General features: G+C 43.5%; 1 protein-coding gene across 1 annotated transcript in view; it reads left to right on the top strand.

Moving 5' to 3' along the window:
* The first annotated feature begins 454 nt into the window (after nucleotides 1–454).
* Nucleotides 455–14,294, top strand: part of vps13d (vacuolar protein sorting 13 homolog D) — an 87,664-nt gene continuing 73,824 nt past the window's right edge. Inside the window, exons 1-10 of the mRNA XM_071203590.1 lie at nucleotides 455–926; nucleotides 2,608–2,731; nucleotides 3,415–3,492; nucleotides 6,081–6,271; nucleotides 11,062–11,142; nucleotides 12,016–12,132; nucleotides 12,701–12,805; nucleotides 13,180–13,350; nucleotides 13,707–13,807; nucleotides 13,920–14,088. Coding sequence (XP_071059691.1) covers nucleotides 2,635–2,731; nucleotides 3,415–3,492; nucleotides 6,081–6,271; nucleotides 11,062–11,142; nucleotides 12,016–12,132; nucleotides 12,701–12,805; nucleotides 13,180–13,350; nucleotides 13,707–13,807; nucleotides 13,920–14,088 — 1,110 coding nt within the window. The 5' untranslated portion in view covers nucleotides 455–926; nucleotides 2,608–2,634. The remainder of the gene's footprint in view (nucleotides 927–2,607; nucleotides 2,732–3,414; nucleotides 3,493–6,080; nucleotides 6,272–11,061; nucleotides 11,143–12,015; nucleotides 12,133–12,700; nucleotides 12,806–13,179; nucleotides 13,351–13,706; nucleotides 13,808–13,919; nucleotides 14,089–14,294) is intronic.

Genomic DNA, 14,294 nt, shown 5'->3' with positions numbered 1-14,294 from the left:
AGGACTGTCAACAATCTGAGTAACATTTAAAGAGATACAAAGGTTTTTAAAATCCTCTGACACTGTAGTTAACCAGTCCCAGTTAAAATCTCCAAGTAGCACTATTTCCTTGTAGTCTAGTTGCGATAAAACAGAACACTACTCAACGTAATATTTTGATAATATAAAACATTTTTACATTGCATGTTTTCGGCTGCAGCTTGAATTTAGTTTTCCAGAGATACATACTTTTAAACCATAGAGGGCTATATCTAAATGTGTTTAATATATTTATATTTGAGTATATATTTTAATGGCTTTGGCTTGGCTTTTTAATTTATTTTTGGAATACAGGATTGTAAACCTTATAGCCTACTAGGCTTATTAAAATGTGCAGTTCAATGCACATTTTCCGGGTTTGTTTGAACGCCACACGAAAGGAGCAGTTTGTTTTCGTCACATGACAGGAAGTAAGTGTTGGACGTCCATCGGTACATGGGAAGTGTGTCTATATACGACACAACTCTGAAGTCTGGAAATACAACAAACACCACTTATTTTCGAGGATTAAATGTGTTTCCAGAGAAAACGGGTCTGAGTCAGATTAACGCAGCTGCTGGTTTCTGGCTGCTATTTGTCCACCGGGGCGAGCTAATTTTAGCAAAGTGGCTAGCTAAGTAGATCACAACCTTGCCCTGTCCGTCAACAAGCAGCAGTTTAGCTCTGTATGCTCCAGTCCTGACAGCTTTTAAACAAACCCGTTGTTATTTCCCCTGTAGCTTAATGTAGTGTCACTGCCTGCAGCCCATGGTGTGCAGTTCACGAAGTTTAACGACAGACTGGAGTCCTGTTCTCAGTGCTTTCGAAGAGCCATGAGCACCTACTGACAGCGGGGTTAGGCTGACATGGACTGAAGCTGGGCGGATGAACACCTGTCGTCTCTGGCGGTAAGAAGTCACTGTCTGGTTACTACGTTAAAGTGACGTCCTGTTAAGATGTTGTACTACATTTAACTGAGCATTTAAAGTAACTGTTAAACTGCAAACGTGTGATAAGGAATTCTTTGGTGACCATGCTGTTAACTGTGATATACCCTGTAACTGCTTTCCCTCTATGAAGTCACTGCATGCACGAGCTCTGATGATACGACGTCAGAAAGCTTGAGTGTGGTGTACTTCCATTTTTTTTCACTTTAATTAGATAGTATAATAATATATCTAATAATAATAATACAACAAATAAATTCCCGTTGGAGAGTACGTTGTCGCTTTAAATGTCTCTAAAAGGCGTCCCAGAAAATGGCGTGGCCTTGTTGAGCGTCCGGACATCCCGTCCCTGCTGAGCCCTGCAGAGGGTCAGCTTCACAGGAGGAGGGAACAGAGGCAATCAGGAGGTGTATGGGGCACATGCCTTATGCCTTGTATGATGACATGCAGGGCCGGCCCTGACCAATTTGCTGCCCTAGGCAAGATTTTAGCTGGCTCGTGTGTGCACGGTTGTGGCATGACCACCAAAACAGAAAGATATTGTCACAAGATGTGTGCAACTGTATTTAGTTTCCTATCCATTTGAACATGATTTAAGTGTGGGGGGGGGGACCTCACCTCCTCTAGGGGGGTCCGGGGGGCATGCACCCCAGGGAAGACTTTTTTTTTTAAATATTGAAGTTAAAAGCATCAATCTGGTGCACTTTGAGAGCAACATTAGGAGATCTATGGACACATCTCTCAACACCCAGATGAAACAGAACTGTATAAATAGATTTTCTTTTTCTTTATGGATACTTTACAAATCACTCCCCTTTCAAACTGTATTCTTGTTTATTAATAACAACTTTTTTGTCCTGTCATATAGTATTTTATACCTGTTTTTCTCTTATTTGTGTATAACTATAATGATCATATAAAGGTGTGCCTTTACCTCACTGAGCTGAGGTTATCAGAGCCGCTCAGTCTTTCGGGAGAGAGCTCTCTATAGCTCTCCCCGCTTACACAGTAAATTCCAATGTTAATAAAAACACAAAGAAGCTGTGTACGTTTTTTGGGAGTTTGATTTATTTTAAATGAACACAAATACAAAATTAAAACCTATAATTGCACACTACCATTATTTCAAAAAAAGAACAATTTCACATAAACCTCTGGTTTTCACTGGGGCTGGGGCAGTTCAACTTGATTTGGGGGGGGGGTGTGCCATAGTTTATGGGCGCTGCACGAAATATAGTCGTAGTTCTGTTAGTATAAGATAATAAGATGTACTTTGTTGATCCAAAATCGGGAAATTGTGTTATGAAATTAAAAAAAATATTTTTTTTTAATTTCTAATATTTGTTGTTCTTTTTTTTCAAATTTACGGCGCCCCCTATGGGTTGATGCGCCCTTAGCATTGGCCTATACTGCCTATGCCGAGGGCCGGCCCTGATGACATGTATCAAAGTTCAATAATTATTGTAGTCACATTTGAGTAATTCTATATTTAAAAGTCTGGATTTTAGACATGACTTTGCTGCAGATGCTTGCTCACCCATATAGGAGAAGATTGCCTAATGGAGATACCGTTTTCACTCATGACATTATGAAGCCATCGTATTTCTATATATCAATAAGACATGTTTCCTATGTTTGTTAGACATTGAACTTCAGAGAAGCCTGCAGGATGTTGGAAGGCCTGGTGGCCTGGGTGCTGAACACATACCTGGGGAAATATGTCAGCAACCTGAACACAGACCAGCTCTCCATCGCCCTTCTCAAAGGTAATTACACATGTATTACTTCAGGTTCTAACAGATTACTTTACAAACCACGCTACATTGTTCTATACCAGGATGAACATGAGCATGTTACATTCTGGGCCGATTATCATTGGTTAAGCACACATGTAATCATACAACTCTGTGGACCAGCCTGTAACAAAGACCTCTACCACGAGAAAAATAAGCATTATTAAATACCTACTTCTGATACTGTAAGTGTACGGACTGACCACCTGAGTCAAAACTCTAATTAATATAATCACCAGTGGATACACAAATCTAATCCTCTGACCCCATCCTAGCGTACCACAGACAGACAGACAGTGTATTTTTCTCTGATTGTTGTCCTCTTAATATGTGGCCCCCCCCGCCCACCCCAAGCTCAACAAGCAGCTGGTTACTGTGCCGAGTCCAGCTGCAAAAAACTAAGATAACATCTAGCCTTGATAGAATTGAAGCAACACGATGAAGTCATCTGCACATCAGATGACATTGGTCGATAGCAGCAGTAGCCCATTTTCATCCTTTGTGTCATCTCAATGTAATGATGGCAGCTGAGTCTATGCCCTTGTAAGGGACTGTATTACATGTGTTAAAGTGTGATCCTTGATATTGGACAACCCCTTGGTCACTGTGTACATCCCAGTTGGTGTTTGAGTGTGTGTGACGGTGTCGCTCCTCAGGGGCCGTGGAGCTGGAGAACCTCCCGCTGAGGAAAGACGCCCTCCGAGAGTTTGACCTTCCATTTGAAGTAAAAGCAGGTGAGACACACGACGTTTAAACACAACTATCAACACAATATCCAAAGTGGAATGGGGGAGTGCTCTCAAAGACGAAGGCGTATCCACACATCAACTGTGCATGTGCTTCGATACATGTGTTTATTGAAGGGAATGATTCTCAGTGCTGAACAACAACTTTACTCAACTGGAAATAACATGGCATCAGTTTTCAATATGGCTGGTACATACATAGTAGGGATGTGCATCTCCATCACTGAGGCCGATGCGATGCGCATCTCGATACGTTGCCAGGATACGATACATTAACGATACATTTGAAACACCATGCGATGCGATACGATACGATTCACCCCTGTTGCGATACAGTTCGATACGATTTGATTCAACATTATGCGATTCGGTGCGATTCGACACGATGCAAAAATAATGATACTTCAATTTGGTACGACAGAGGATTTTTGTTGTATTCCTTATATGCAGCAAATCATACATTAACAAAAAAGTGCTTTACATATTTGGTACTGCACATCCCATCATGCCGTTTATTTTTTTACCTTTAAAAGCTCTCCAGAGTAGGCTACAGTACAATTGTATAACACCTCACAGTTAAACAATGTAAGGATGCATTGCTCATGATTAACAATGTGCAAATAACAGCTACCATAGAGCAATGCCCATACAGCTGCCAGCCTGATGTGCTTAACACTCATTCTTAGGCTGACTCACCAGTGAGCAGAAAGCAGTGGGTTCTATAGGAACAATAAAGAATACAAATAACCTTTCACAAACAGCTCTTTCATAAGTGCTTACAGTAAGGAAGACATTTAAACTGTTATTGGCCTTCACAGGCTGCTGTAAACTAAACACCACCTCTCTGACCGAACACCTCACTGAGTGATTTAACTCATATGTCTAACTTTCAGGTTTCTATTTTCACCCGCAGACCCCATGTCGCCTCTTTATGTGCGTCGCTAAGTTCCTCGTACTACGTGTGTACTTTAAAGCGGCTCGGTATCTTTAACAATGTGCGAGCGATTTTTCAAGTTGACCGTCTGTAGTATATAGTGCCGCGCACATATACCATCAGGACGTTACTGATGGGGTGCGGCTGCGGAGTGATACTGTGTGTATGCAAGCCCGCATCTAGGACGGATCTATGTATCATGGCTGTAGACCTGTTAAGTAATAAAGATACCTCATACAAAGGTCTATGGATACCTTATTACTCTCCATGACCTGCAGTCAACTATATAGCATAAAGGACTATTACACCGTCTTTCTGGAACAATTCGAAGTGTTGCCAAACGTTTGATTTGTAGGTATTTTTCGGTGCGCTGTGTTTCTCTTTCTCCTCAACTTCCGTGTGAGACTCTCGGCCTCCGTAGTGGCGAAGCAAATATCAAAGATCGTCTCTGCTGAGCGTTGACAAGATGAGGGGATTTTGAATCGGTTTTTTACCGATGCAAAGACGCTACGTAATCGATGCATCGCTAGTTCAACCCGGTTCAACCCAAACTGTAGCCGATGTGCACTCTTTCAACCGGTGCACTCGCATCGTGAACGTTTATGCCGGTGCACCGATGCGAATCGGTGAATCTTAACATCTCTAATACATAGCCATCACCCAAAGACCAGTATTTAGTTTAGACCCACTTTTCAGTCAGCCGCAGACATCGCTGGGTTAGCTGGTCGTGTTGATGAAGTTTAACGGCAGCACGCTTCACGTTCAGGACACATTTACTGTGTCTCATATTGCGCCAGAAATAATAGTGGCCAACATTTGGTGAATAAATGTTTACTTTTAATGGACAACATCTCAACAATATGTGTACATCAAATGATACTGTCAGATGAATCCTACGGATGGCTAATGTATGAAAGGACAAGTCAACCTGCCTGTACTGACGAGATGAAGACTGAAAGCCTCACTAGTGTTTCTCTTCTGACTTCTTGTGTGTGCACTGCAAGTATCTCATAGAGCCCGTCAGCGCCTTCTGTCCTTCATAGCACGCTGAGTCAGGATTCTGATGTGTAAGGACGGTGAAGGCCTGCTTCTCTTCTCAAATGAGAGGAGTTCAAGGGAATGTTGGGTGGCACATCACAAAGGAAGTCAGGGAGTTAAGGAGCTGAGGTTCAACTTGTAAAACTCACACTCATGCCAGGACGTGTACGTACAGAATAACACATCATGTATGATGCTCAAAATCAAAGCCATTCTCTAGTGAGGCGTAAGGGTTCAATGCCTTTTAGAAAAACAAGAAGAAACCTAAACACTTCCAGCTTCTAGTGAAGGCTGGAGCCTGAGGGCAGCCCAGGCTCAGTGATCGTTCAGGTCCTCTGGGGCACTCCAATGCTTTCAGACATAAACAAAGTATATCATATATATAACACAACATATTTTTGGCAATTCTTCAACTTCAACTCATGACAAAGAGCATAGTTTAACATACTCCACTTGAGCTGTTTAAATGTCAGTCCAACTCTAACAGCACGTGGTTAGAGATGCTCCAAACCGTCTGCAGCAGCTCACACACACTCACACACCTATACTCGTATTCAGCGTGTTTCCTCCAGTGGGACCCATGCATCATGTTGTCTTCCCCCAGGCTTCATCGGAAAGATTACTCTGCAGATCCCTTTCTACCGGCCTCACAGCGACCCGTGGGTGATCTCCATGTCCCAGCTCAACCTCATCATCGGCCCCATTCAGCTGCAGGAGTACGACGGGGAGAAGGAGAGAGAGGAGGAGAGGGAGCGCAAAACACGCCTCCTCAAGGCCCTGGAGGACAAATTCAAAGTAGGTGGATCTATGTTATACATCATTAAAGGGGCTCTTGTTTTTCTCCCCTAAGTGAAGGTATACAAAAAGAACTTCTACGGTGTGACCCTACAATAGATTCACTTTTTTGCGCTGTATGTACGTGTCACTTTACACCAACACATTTTTACCAAAATACCTTTAAAGATGGCGGCAGCGTGAAAAGCTGGGAAGCTCTTCACCCCCACAAGAAGGAAAAGAAGACGGATATGGTGCTTTAAATATCTCTGTTTGCGCTCACAACTAAACGATAGCAGGGGGTGAATTTGCGATCAGGTGTAACGGCGGAAAAAAGAACTTTACCAAGCAAGAAACGGACGAAGAAACAATTCGCGTCACCCGTCCCCTCCTTATCGCCTTTTCCCTGGTTCACAAAGTATTAAAATGTAGTATTAGTGACCGATTAAGATCTGACCATGCCCTCGTAACACTGCAAGTTATTACAGCAGAATATCCCAGAGGGCGGGGGTGTTGGAAATTCAACATATCACTTTTAAATGATACGGATTTTATTGAAAAAACTAAAGAACTACCGTACTTTTCGGACTATAAGCCGCGACTTTTCCCCCCATTTTTTTTTTGTACAGCTAACGGCCACTAGGGAACCTCCTAAATCTATGGACTTTACAGGTCAAATTAACCACCTTTAACGCTATGGGCTCTATGACCGGTCCGCGCCCGCCACCTTTAAGCGGCAGGCTCCAGCAGGAAAAGCTGGAGGCCGGAAAAGAGTGAGACAGGGAGCGCGCCAAAGTAAAAGTGGAACCGAGAGACGGAACGAGAGCAAGACAGACGGACAATTTAGCTGCTGCGGCTTATATGCAGGTGCGCTTTATAGTCCGGAAAGTACGGTAGTCAAAGATTTTTTTCAAATTAATAATAATTCATGGGACCCTCACAACGTCTGGGACGCCTTTAGGTGTGTTTTTAGAGGACACGCTGTTGAGAGGGGGTCATGGAAACTAAAACAATGTTTGATAAAGGAGGAGAGACTAATAGGAGGTGAATGAATTGACTAAAACGTTGGACGAAAAGCAATCGTTACGTATAGAAACAACTAGAAGTGGAACATTTATACTCTGAGCGTGTAAATGGTATCCTTTATAGATCCCGTGCCACATGGATGGGAAAAGGGGAAAAGTGCACAGCTCGTTTTTTAGGACTCAACCAAAGAAATTCTGCCAAAAAATCCTTATGAGCTTGTATACTCCAAACGGTACTTTACTTACCGGTACATTTTCACAGGAAATATTAGCTGGACATGTGGATTATTTTAAAAGCTCACATGCTCTGGCTCCAGAGTCTCCTGTAGGATCCAATATTGAGTTGTGTGTTCAAAAGAATGATGATCAGATGCTGTCCGTAGATCAGAAACTAAGTTGTGAAGCAACACTTTAGAAGAAGAGTTACTGGATGCTATTAATTCCTCGGCTCCTGATAAGTCACCAGGGATTGATATATATACCTGTTGATGTTTATAAAACCTTCTACACAGAAATTAGAAAAGCTCTGTTGGCATCCTTTAACTATTCCTTTACACAAGGACTATTATCAGAGACACAGGAAGAGGGCATCATCACATTGACCCAGAGGGGCCTTACAAGAGTCCTGTTTGTAAGAAGCTTTGGAGACCACTGACACTACTTTGCTGCCATATGCGCTGTGTTATGACAATAGGAACATTTCGAGCTACAATGCTTTAAAAGCTTTGAACAACGAATGTTTAAGTTTATCTGGAATAATAAGCCTGACGAGATGAAAAGGCATTACATATATAATACACTTGAAAATGGTGGACTAAACTTAAAAAATGTTGCAGCAATGAATGAATCCTTAAAAGCATCTTGGATTAATAAGATGTACCATGATAGTCTTTGGAGAACAAGTCAGAACTTATTTTTCGGGGCATTTATATTTTGACTGTAAACTGTTTCCCTTTTTCCAGTTTAAAACCTCACCACTGTGAAAGGTTATTCAAAGGAGTATTAGTAGAGATGCATTGAAGGCTTGGCTGAGTTTCCAGTATGACCCCCAGACGCACCAGAAGAAATCCAACATCAATTCATATGGTTGAACTCAGAAGTTTGAATAGATGGGAAACCACTGTTATGGGAAAGTCTCCTGAGGAAAGGAATTATGTGTATGAATGATTAACTAGATGGCTCAGGTCATTTAATTTCATATCAGTGTTTTCGCTGTATGGTCAGATATGTGATTTCCTTCACTTTAACCAGCTGCTTTCAGCTACTCCAACTAACTGGAAACGTACATTAAAACAGATGGAAACCGACAGCAGGTCGGTACACCTCACACAAGAAGTCAGAAACGGCTATCAAAAATGAAAATAAATAAAATAATTGATAATCACTGTTTACAGAGCGAGGGCCTTACTGCCTCTCCTCACGCGGTCTGTCTCTCTGGGAAGAATAATTAACATTCTGACAACCATTTTTTAGAACCATATACAACACAACAATTGATTCCTATTCAAGAATCTTCCAACTGAACATCTTTTACAAGATTACCGCTACAAGAAAACAACTCAACACTTTTAATATGGAACCGTCACCACTGTGTAGATTCTGTGAGGAGGAAGAGGAAGACCAGATGCATCTATTTGTTTATTGTCCATACGTTGCGAGACTGTGGACTGAGATTCAACATTGGCTTAAGACACTTTATATTGATTTTGCATTTACTCCCTTTGGTGTTTTGTTTGGGCTTTTGGATGAGGACAATACAACGTTGATGAATACAATTATTCTTCTGGCTAAAATACTTATTTTTAAAACTCAATCAAGGGGAAATCTGAATTGAAGGTGTGTGAAAAGTAGATTAAAAACACAATTTATTTTGGAAAGGATGATTGCCACAAAGAATCAAAGGGTGGCTCAACACACCATGACATGGGAAACAACCAGCTCTAGCAAAGAGTGGGATAAAAAAGAACAATAGATATAAGCATGTTTGCCATGTTGTGGTATGTGCTTTTGATGATATTGTTTACATCCTACCTCCACAACAGGAAACAGTTTGTCTCCATCAGTGGCTCAAACTCACCCCCGGCCCCAGTCCACCACGGTGTACCCCAGGGCTCTGTACTTGGCCCCCTCCTGTTCACCATTTACATGCTCCCCCTCGGCCAGATCATCCGACATCATGGACTCAACTTCCACTGCTACGCTGATGATACCCAACTGTATCTCAGCACCACTCCATCCTCCCAGCTCCCCCCTCAGTCTCTCATCAACTGCCTGCATGACATCAAGACATGGATGTCCTCAAACTATCTGAAGCTGAACAGCGGTAAAACAGAGCTCATGGTTGTGGCACCCAAGGCACTGCTCCAGAAGGTTGGTGACTTCGTCCTTGAGGTCGACGGCTGCTCCATCTCCCCATCTCCTGAAGCCCGCAACCTGGGTGTGATCCTCGACTCCACCCTTTCCTTCCATTCCCATGTCAAGTCTGTGACCAAATCGGCTTTCTACCACCTGCGGAACATTTCCAGACTCCGACCGTCACTCTCGGAGTCGGTTGCCGAGTCCTTGGTGCATGCATTTGTCACCACCCGCTTGGACTACTGCAATGGTGTCCTGTTCGGGGTTCCCAACAAAACCCTGGACAGGCTCCAGTATGTCCAAAACTGTGCAGCTCGGGTCCTCACACACACAAAGCCCTGGCAGCACATCACTCCCACCCTCATCCACCTCCACTGGTTGCCGGTCAAGTTCCGCATAACTTATAAAGTCCTCCTCCTGACCTACAAGTCCCTCCATGCCCTTGCCCCCCAGTACCTATCGGACATCCTTCACCCGCATGCCCCACCCCGGAACCTGCGGTCCTCAGACTCTGGCCTGCTCACCACCCCCCGCACCAAACTGAGAACCTTCGGGGACAGAGCCTTCAGCGTGGCAGCCCCCACCCTCTGGAACGCTCTCCCTGCGGAGATTCGCAACATCCCCACACTGGACGCCTTCAAAAGGGCCCTGAAGTCCCATCTGTTCATCAAGGCTTTCGGCCCTTAAATCGATCTGTTGTTTTGTCTGTCTGTCTGACCTTTGTTTTGTTTTGTTTGTGCTTGCCCTATTCCTGTAAAGCGACCTTGGGTCCCTTGAAAGGCGCTATAGAAATCCCAGTTATTATTATTATTGTCAACCTATTTTTTTGTAATGAAATGTTGAAATGACTGTATTTAGTTTTTTGTCTGAGATTGGAATGTCTCCTATGTTTGTTATCGTTAATCCATGTTTTGTGTCTGTAGCCTGTACAAAAACAAAACAAAACGTAACCAAAGTAGTGGGCCTAAATGATTTTTTTCTAAAGTTTAAAAAATCTGAGACAAAGAAAGCACTGGTATCAGATTCCTCTCGTAATCAACAGAACAGCTGACACTTCTGAAGTGTTAAACCGAGTGCCTTATCTACAGTGAAGGGACGAGGACATGTACTACTGTAGTGTGTTTGCTGCCTCCTTTCATTGTATCATGCATCTGCTCACAGACAGGTTTTATCAGCTTAACACACACACAAGGGATTTGTCGTGGCGTTTTGGTGCATACATAAACATTCATCAAAATAAAACGATTTTAAGAAAACTATAATAACATTAAAATATAGCAACATTTACACTGAATATGGATGAAATATAGGTATAACCGTAAAAATAATATATAATAAAATATGTGCAGAATTTGGAGGGTTGTGCAGGAATGACAATACTGATGTCTACTCACCTCTTTACATGTTGACTTGTGACCCCTCCCCCTGCAGAGTGAGTGTGAGCAGAGAGGAGAGTCGTACTGGTACTCTGCCACCGCCTCAGCGGTCACCAGGATTGTGGAGAACATTGAGGTACGCCATTCAACATTACTGTGTGTGTCAGAAACAATACGTATCATCTCTGCATGAGCCCAAACCACACCCCGTCCAGTGCATGGCGGTGATGCACTGGATAGGTGTTTGTCAATGTAGTGTTCCAAATGATACACTAAAGACACTTTGGAATATATGGGGGGGGGGGGGGGAGAATATGTGGATTTTAGCCCCTATCGGAGGTGGGAGAAGTACTCAGATCTTGTACTTGTAAAAGTAGAAGTACCAGAGTGTAGGAATACTCTGTTACAAGTAAAAGTCCTGCATTCAAATGATTACTCAAGTAAAAGTATTGGCATGTAAATATACCTAAAGTACCAAAAGTAAAAGTACCCCCTATGACGATTGGCCCATCATATGTTGTCATTGTAATCGTTGATGTATTCATGTGTTTATCAAGCTTGTAAAGGTGGAACATATTCTAATTATTTTATTTACTGCAGGGTAGCTTGTGAATGTACTGTATTTAAGTGTTGATTATATTGTTTATCATTAATCTATATCTGAAAATGTACGTAAGGTAAAATATTTACCTCTAAAATACTCAAGTAAAGTACAAGTACCTCAAAAGTATACTTAAGTTCAGTACTTGAGTAAATGTACCCCATCACTAACATGGGGAGGGAGGACACTGGTTCAGGGCTCATTAGGGCAACTTCCAGTTGTTTTAAGACTTGTCCTTTAAGCTTGGTGTACCTAAAATACTTACTGCAACTAAAAGAAGTAAGAAGAATACCTGAATACATCATACAATACTTCCACATGTCCATGCTGCCTTCCTGACCTGCAGCGGGTCGAAGTGATCAGGTAGTTGCTACACGCTGACCTTTCCTTTCTCACTTCTCTTCGTAGCTGAACATCCAAGATGTGCATCTCAGGTTTGAGGATGACTTCTCCAACCCAGAGAAGCCCTTTGCCTTTGGGGTTTGCATCCACAACCTTTCTGCCCAGAACCCCTCCAAGGAGACGGTGAGTGTTCCCCGGAGGCCTCTCTTACGCATACCGAGCTGCTAAGTGTGCACACTGTCGGGGAAAGAGAGTTATCAAATCCAGGAGGACATCTTTACTGAAAACTGATCCACAACATTTAAATCTAACCACATATTGTGCTTCATATTTGTTTGGGTTCTTTCTTTCAGAAACAACATGTTCTTCCACACGTTGCCGCGTCCACCACTTAAAGATTGAAGTTAGCCGTGCACACACCCAGGAGTAATTAATAATACAACACGATAAGCCCTGCTCTGTCATTTAGACCGTGCACTATATGCCCAGAAGGTATTTTATTCTACAGCCAGATGTCAGACTGCATTATCATCAGACTCTTATTGGATGAGATCAAATAAATAAAGGTGCTAGAATTAGTCATCATTGATGTGTAACCAACATCTTAAACAGGTTGCGTTCACTAAAGACGTGTTTCTTGTAGTGATAACTCAGTATCTTCTATTGATGCATTACATGTGTCGTACATCTTTGTGTAGTTGCTCCTGGTCGACCACACGTGAGCTTTACTGGGGGCTTACTTTCTGTCCAGGTCCAGAAGCAGCTCCGGCAGAAGCAGCTGGAGATACAAGACTTCAGCGTGTACTGGGACACAGAGAGTGACGTGCTGGGGAAGCTGCCCGCAAACCAGATCCAGGTCAGACCCTGGGAACACAGTCTCAGTTCTTTGTACCAGGTTCATCCTGACTCACACCTGACCCATCGGAAGTGCACGCCACACACACACACACACACACACACACACACACACACACACACACACACACACACACACACACACACACACACACACACACACACACACACACACACACACACACACACACACACACACACACACAGCACACAGCAATACATGACAGTCATTTACTTTCACTTACATTATGAATCAGAATACCTTTATCCGTCCCACAGATTCACAACATGTGTCACCTGCCTGTCCCACCACCTCTGTAGGGAGCGGGTTAAGGAGGTGAAGTTTCAGATGTCTGATTGTTTGTGACGGTTTAGGATGCGATGTCCCGGTGTATGCAGAGCCGCACGCATCAGTACATCTTTGAACCCGTGTGTGCCTCCGTGCTGCTCAGGAGAAACACTTCCAAGGAGCCTCTGAGGGCCCGACACACGCCACGCATCGAGGGCCTAGTTCAGCTGGAGCCCATGTCCTTGCGCCTGTCACAGGTCTGTGTGAACGCCTGACACACTCTCTTATCAACAACATAACATACGATTACTGTATAGGTATCATTAAATAAGCCGTGTGTGTGTGTGTGTGTGTGTGTGTGTGTGTGTGTGTGTGTGTGTGTGTGTGTGTGTGTGTGTGTGTGTGTGTGTGTGTGTGTGTGTGTGTGTGTGTGTGTGTGTGTGTGTGTGTGTGTGTGTGTGTGTGTGTGTGTGTGTGTGTGTGTGTGTGTGTGTGTGTGTGTGTGTGTGTGTGTGTGTGTGTGTGTGTGTGTGTGTGTGTGTGTGTGTGTGTGTGTGTGTGTGTGTGTGTGTGTGTGTGTGTGTGTGTGTGTGTGTGTGTGTGTGTGTCCTAGGTCCAATACCAGCAGATCATGGCGTTCCTTAAGGAGCTGGACCGTCGGGAGACAGAGATGCTTTACCAGAAGTGGAGACCGAAGGTGCCCATCTCTGGAAAGTACGTCCCAACATGTTGCTAATGGGAGCAAACAGTTCACGTTGTTACACTTTAAACTGTGTGTATGCGGCGTGCACACCCGTTCGATCCCTTGACCTGGTTTCTCCTGCAGTTGCCGGCAGTGGTGGATGTTTGCCATCCAGGCCAACCTGAATGAGATACGGGAGCAGCGGCGCCGGGGCAGCTGGGACTTCGCTCTGCGGCGGGCCCGAGACGCTCAGACCTACACAAGCCTGTACTTCAGGAGGCTCAAAGGAGTCCCACTGAGTCCTCCAGAGGAGGTACAACACCTGAACATGAACCTGCTGTATCAAAACACCATGATGTTAATTTATTGCTCATGAATTACGCTTTGAACTAATGATGCTGGTGTAAATGCTGAGTGTTTAAAGTGATCAACTCGTGTGTAAAATCAATGCTTTGCAATAATGAATTGATAGGTAATAGTACATCATTTCAGCTACTCAGTTTTCATGCTCAGTCACGC

This window comes from Pseudochaenichthys georgianus, chromosome 7 (genome assembly GCF_902827115.2).
Source record: "Pseudochaenichthys georgianus chromosome 7, fPseGeo1.2, whole genome shotgun sequence".
Classification (NCBI taxonomy): domain Eukaryota; kingdom Metazoa; phylum Chordata; class Actinopteri; order Perciformes; family Channichthyidae; genus Pseudochaenichthys; species Pseudochaenichthys georgianus.
The sequence above is the reverse complement of the archived record's forward strand: the minus strand, read 5'-3'. Positions and strand labels throughout refer to the sequence as shown.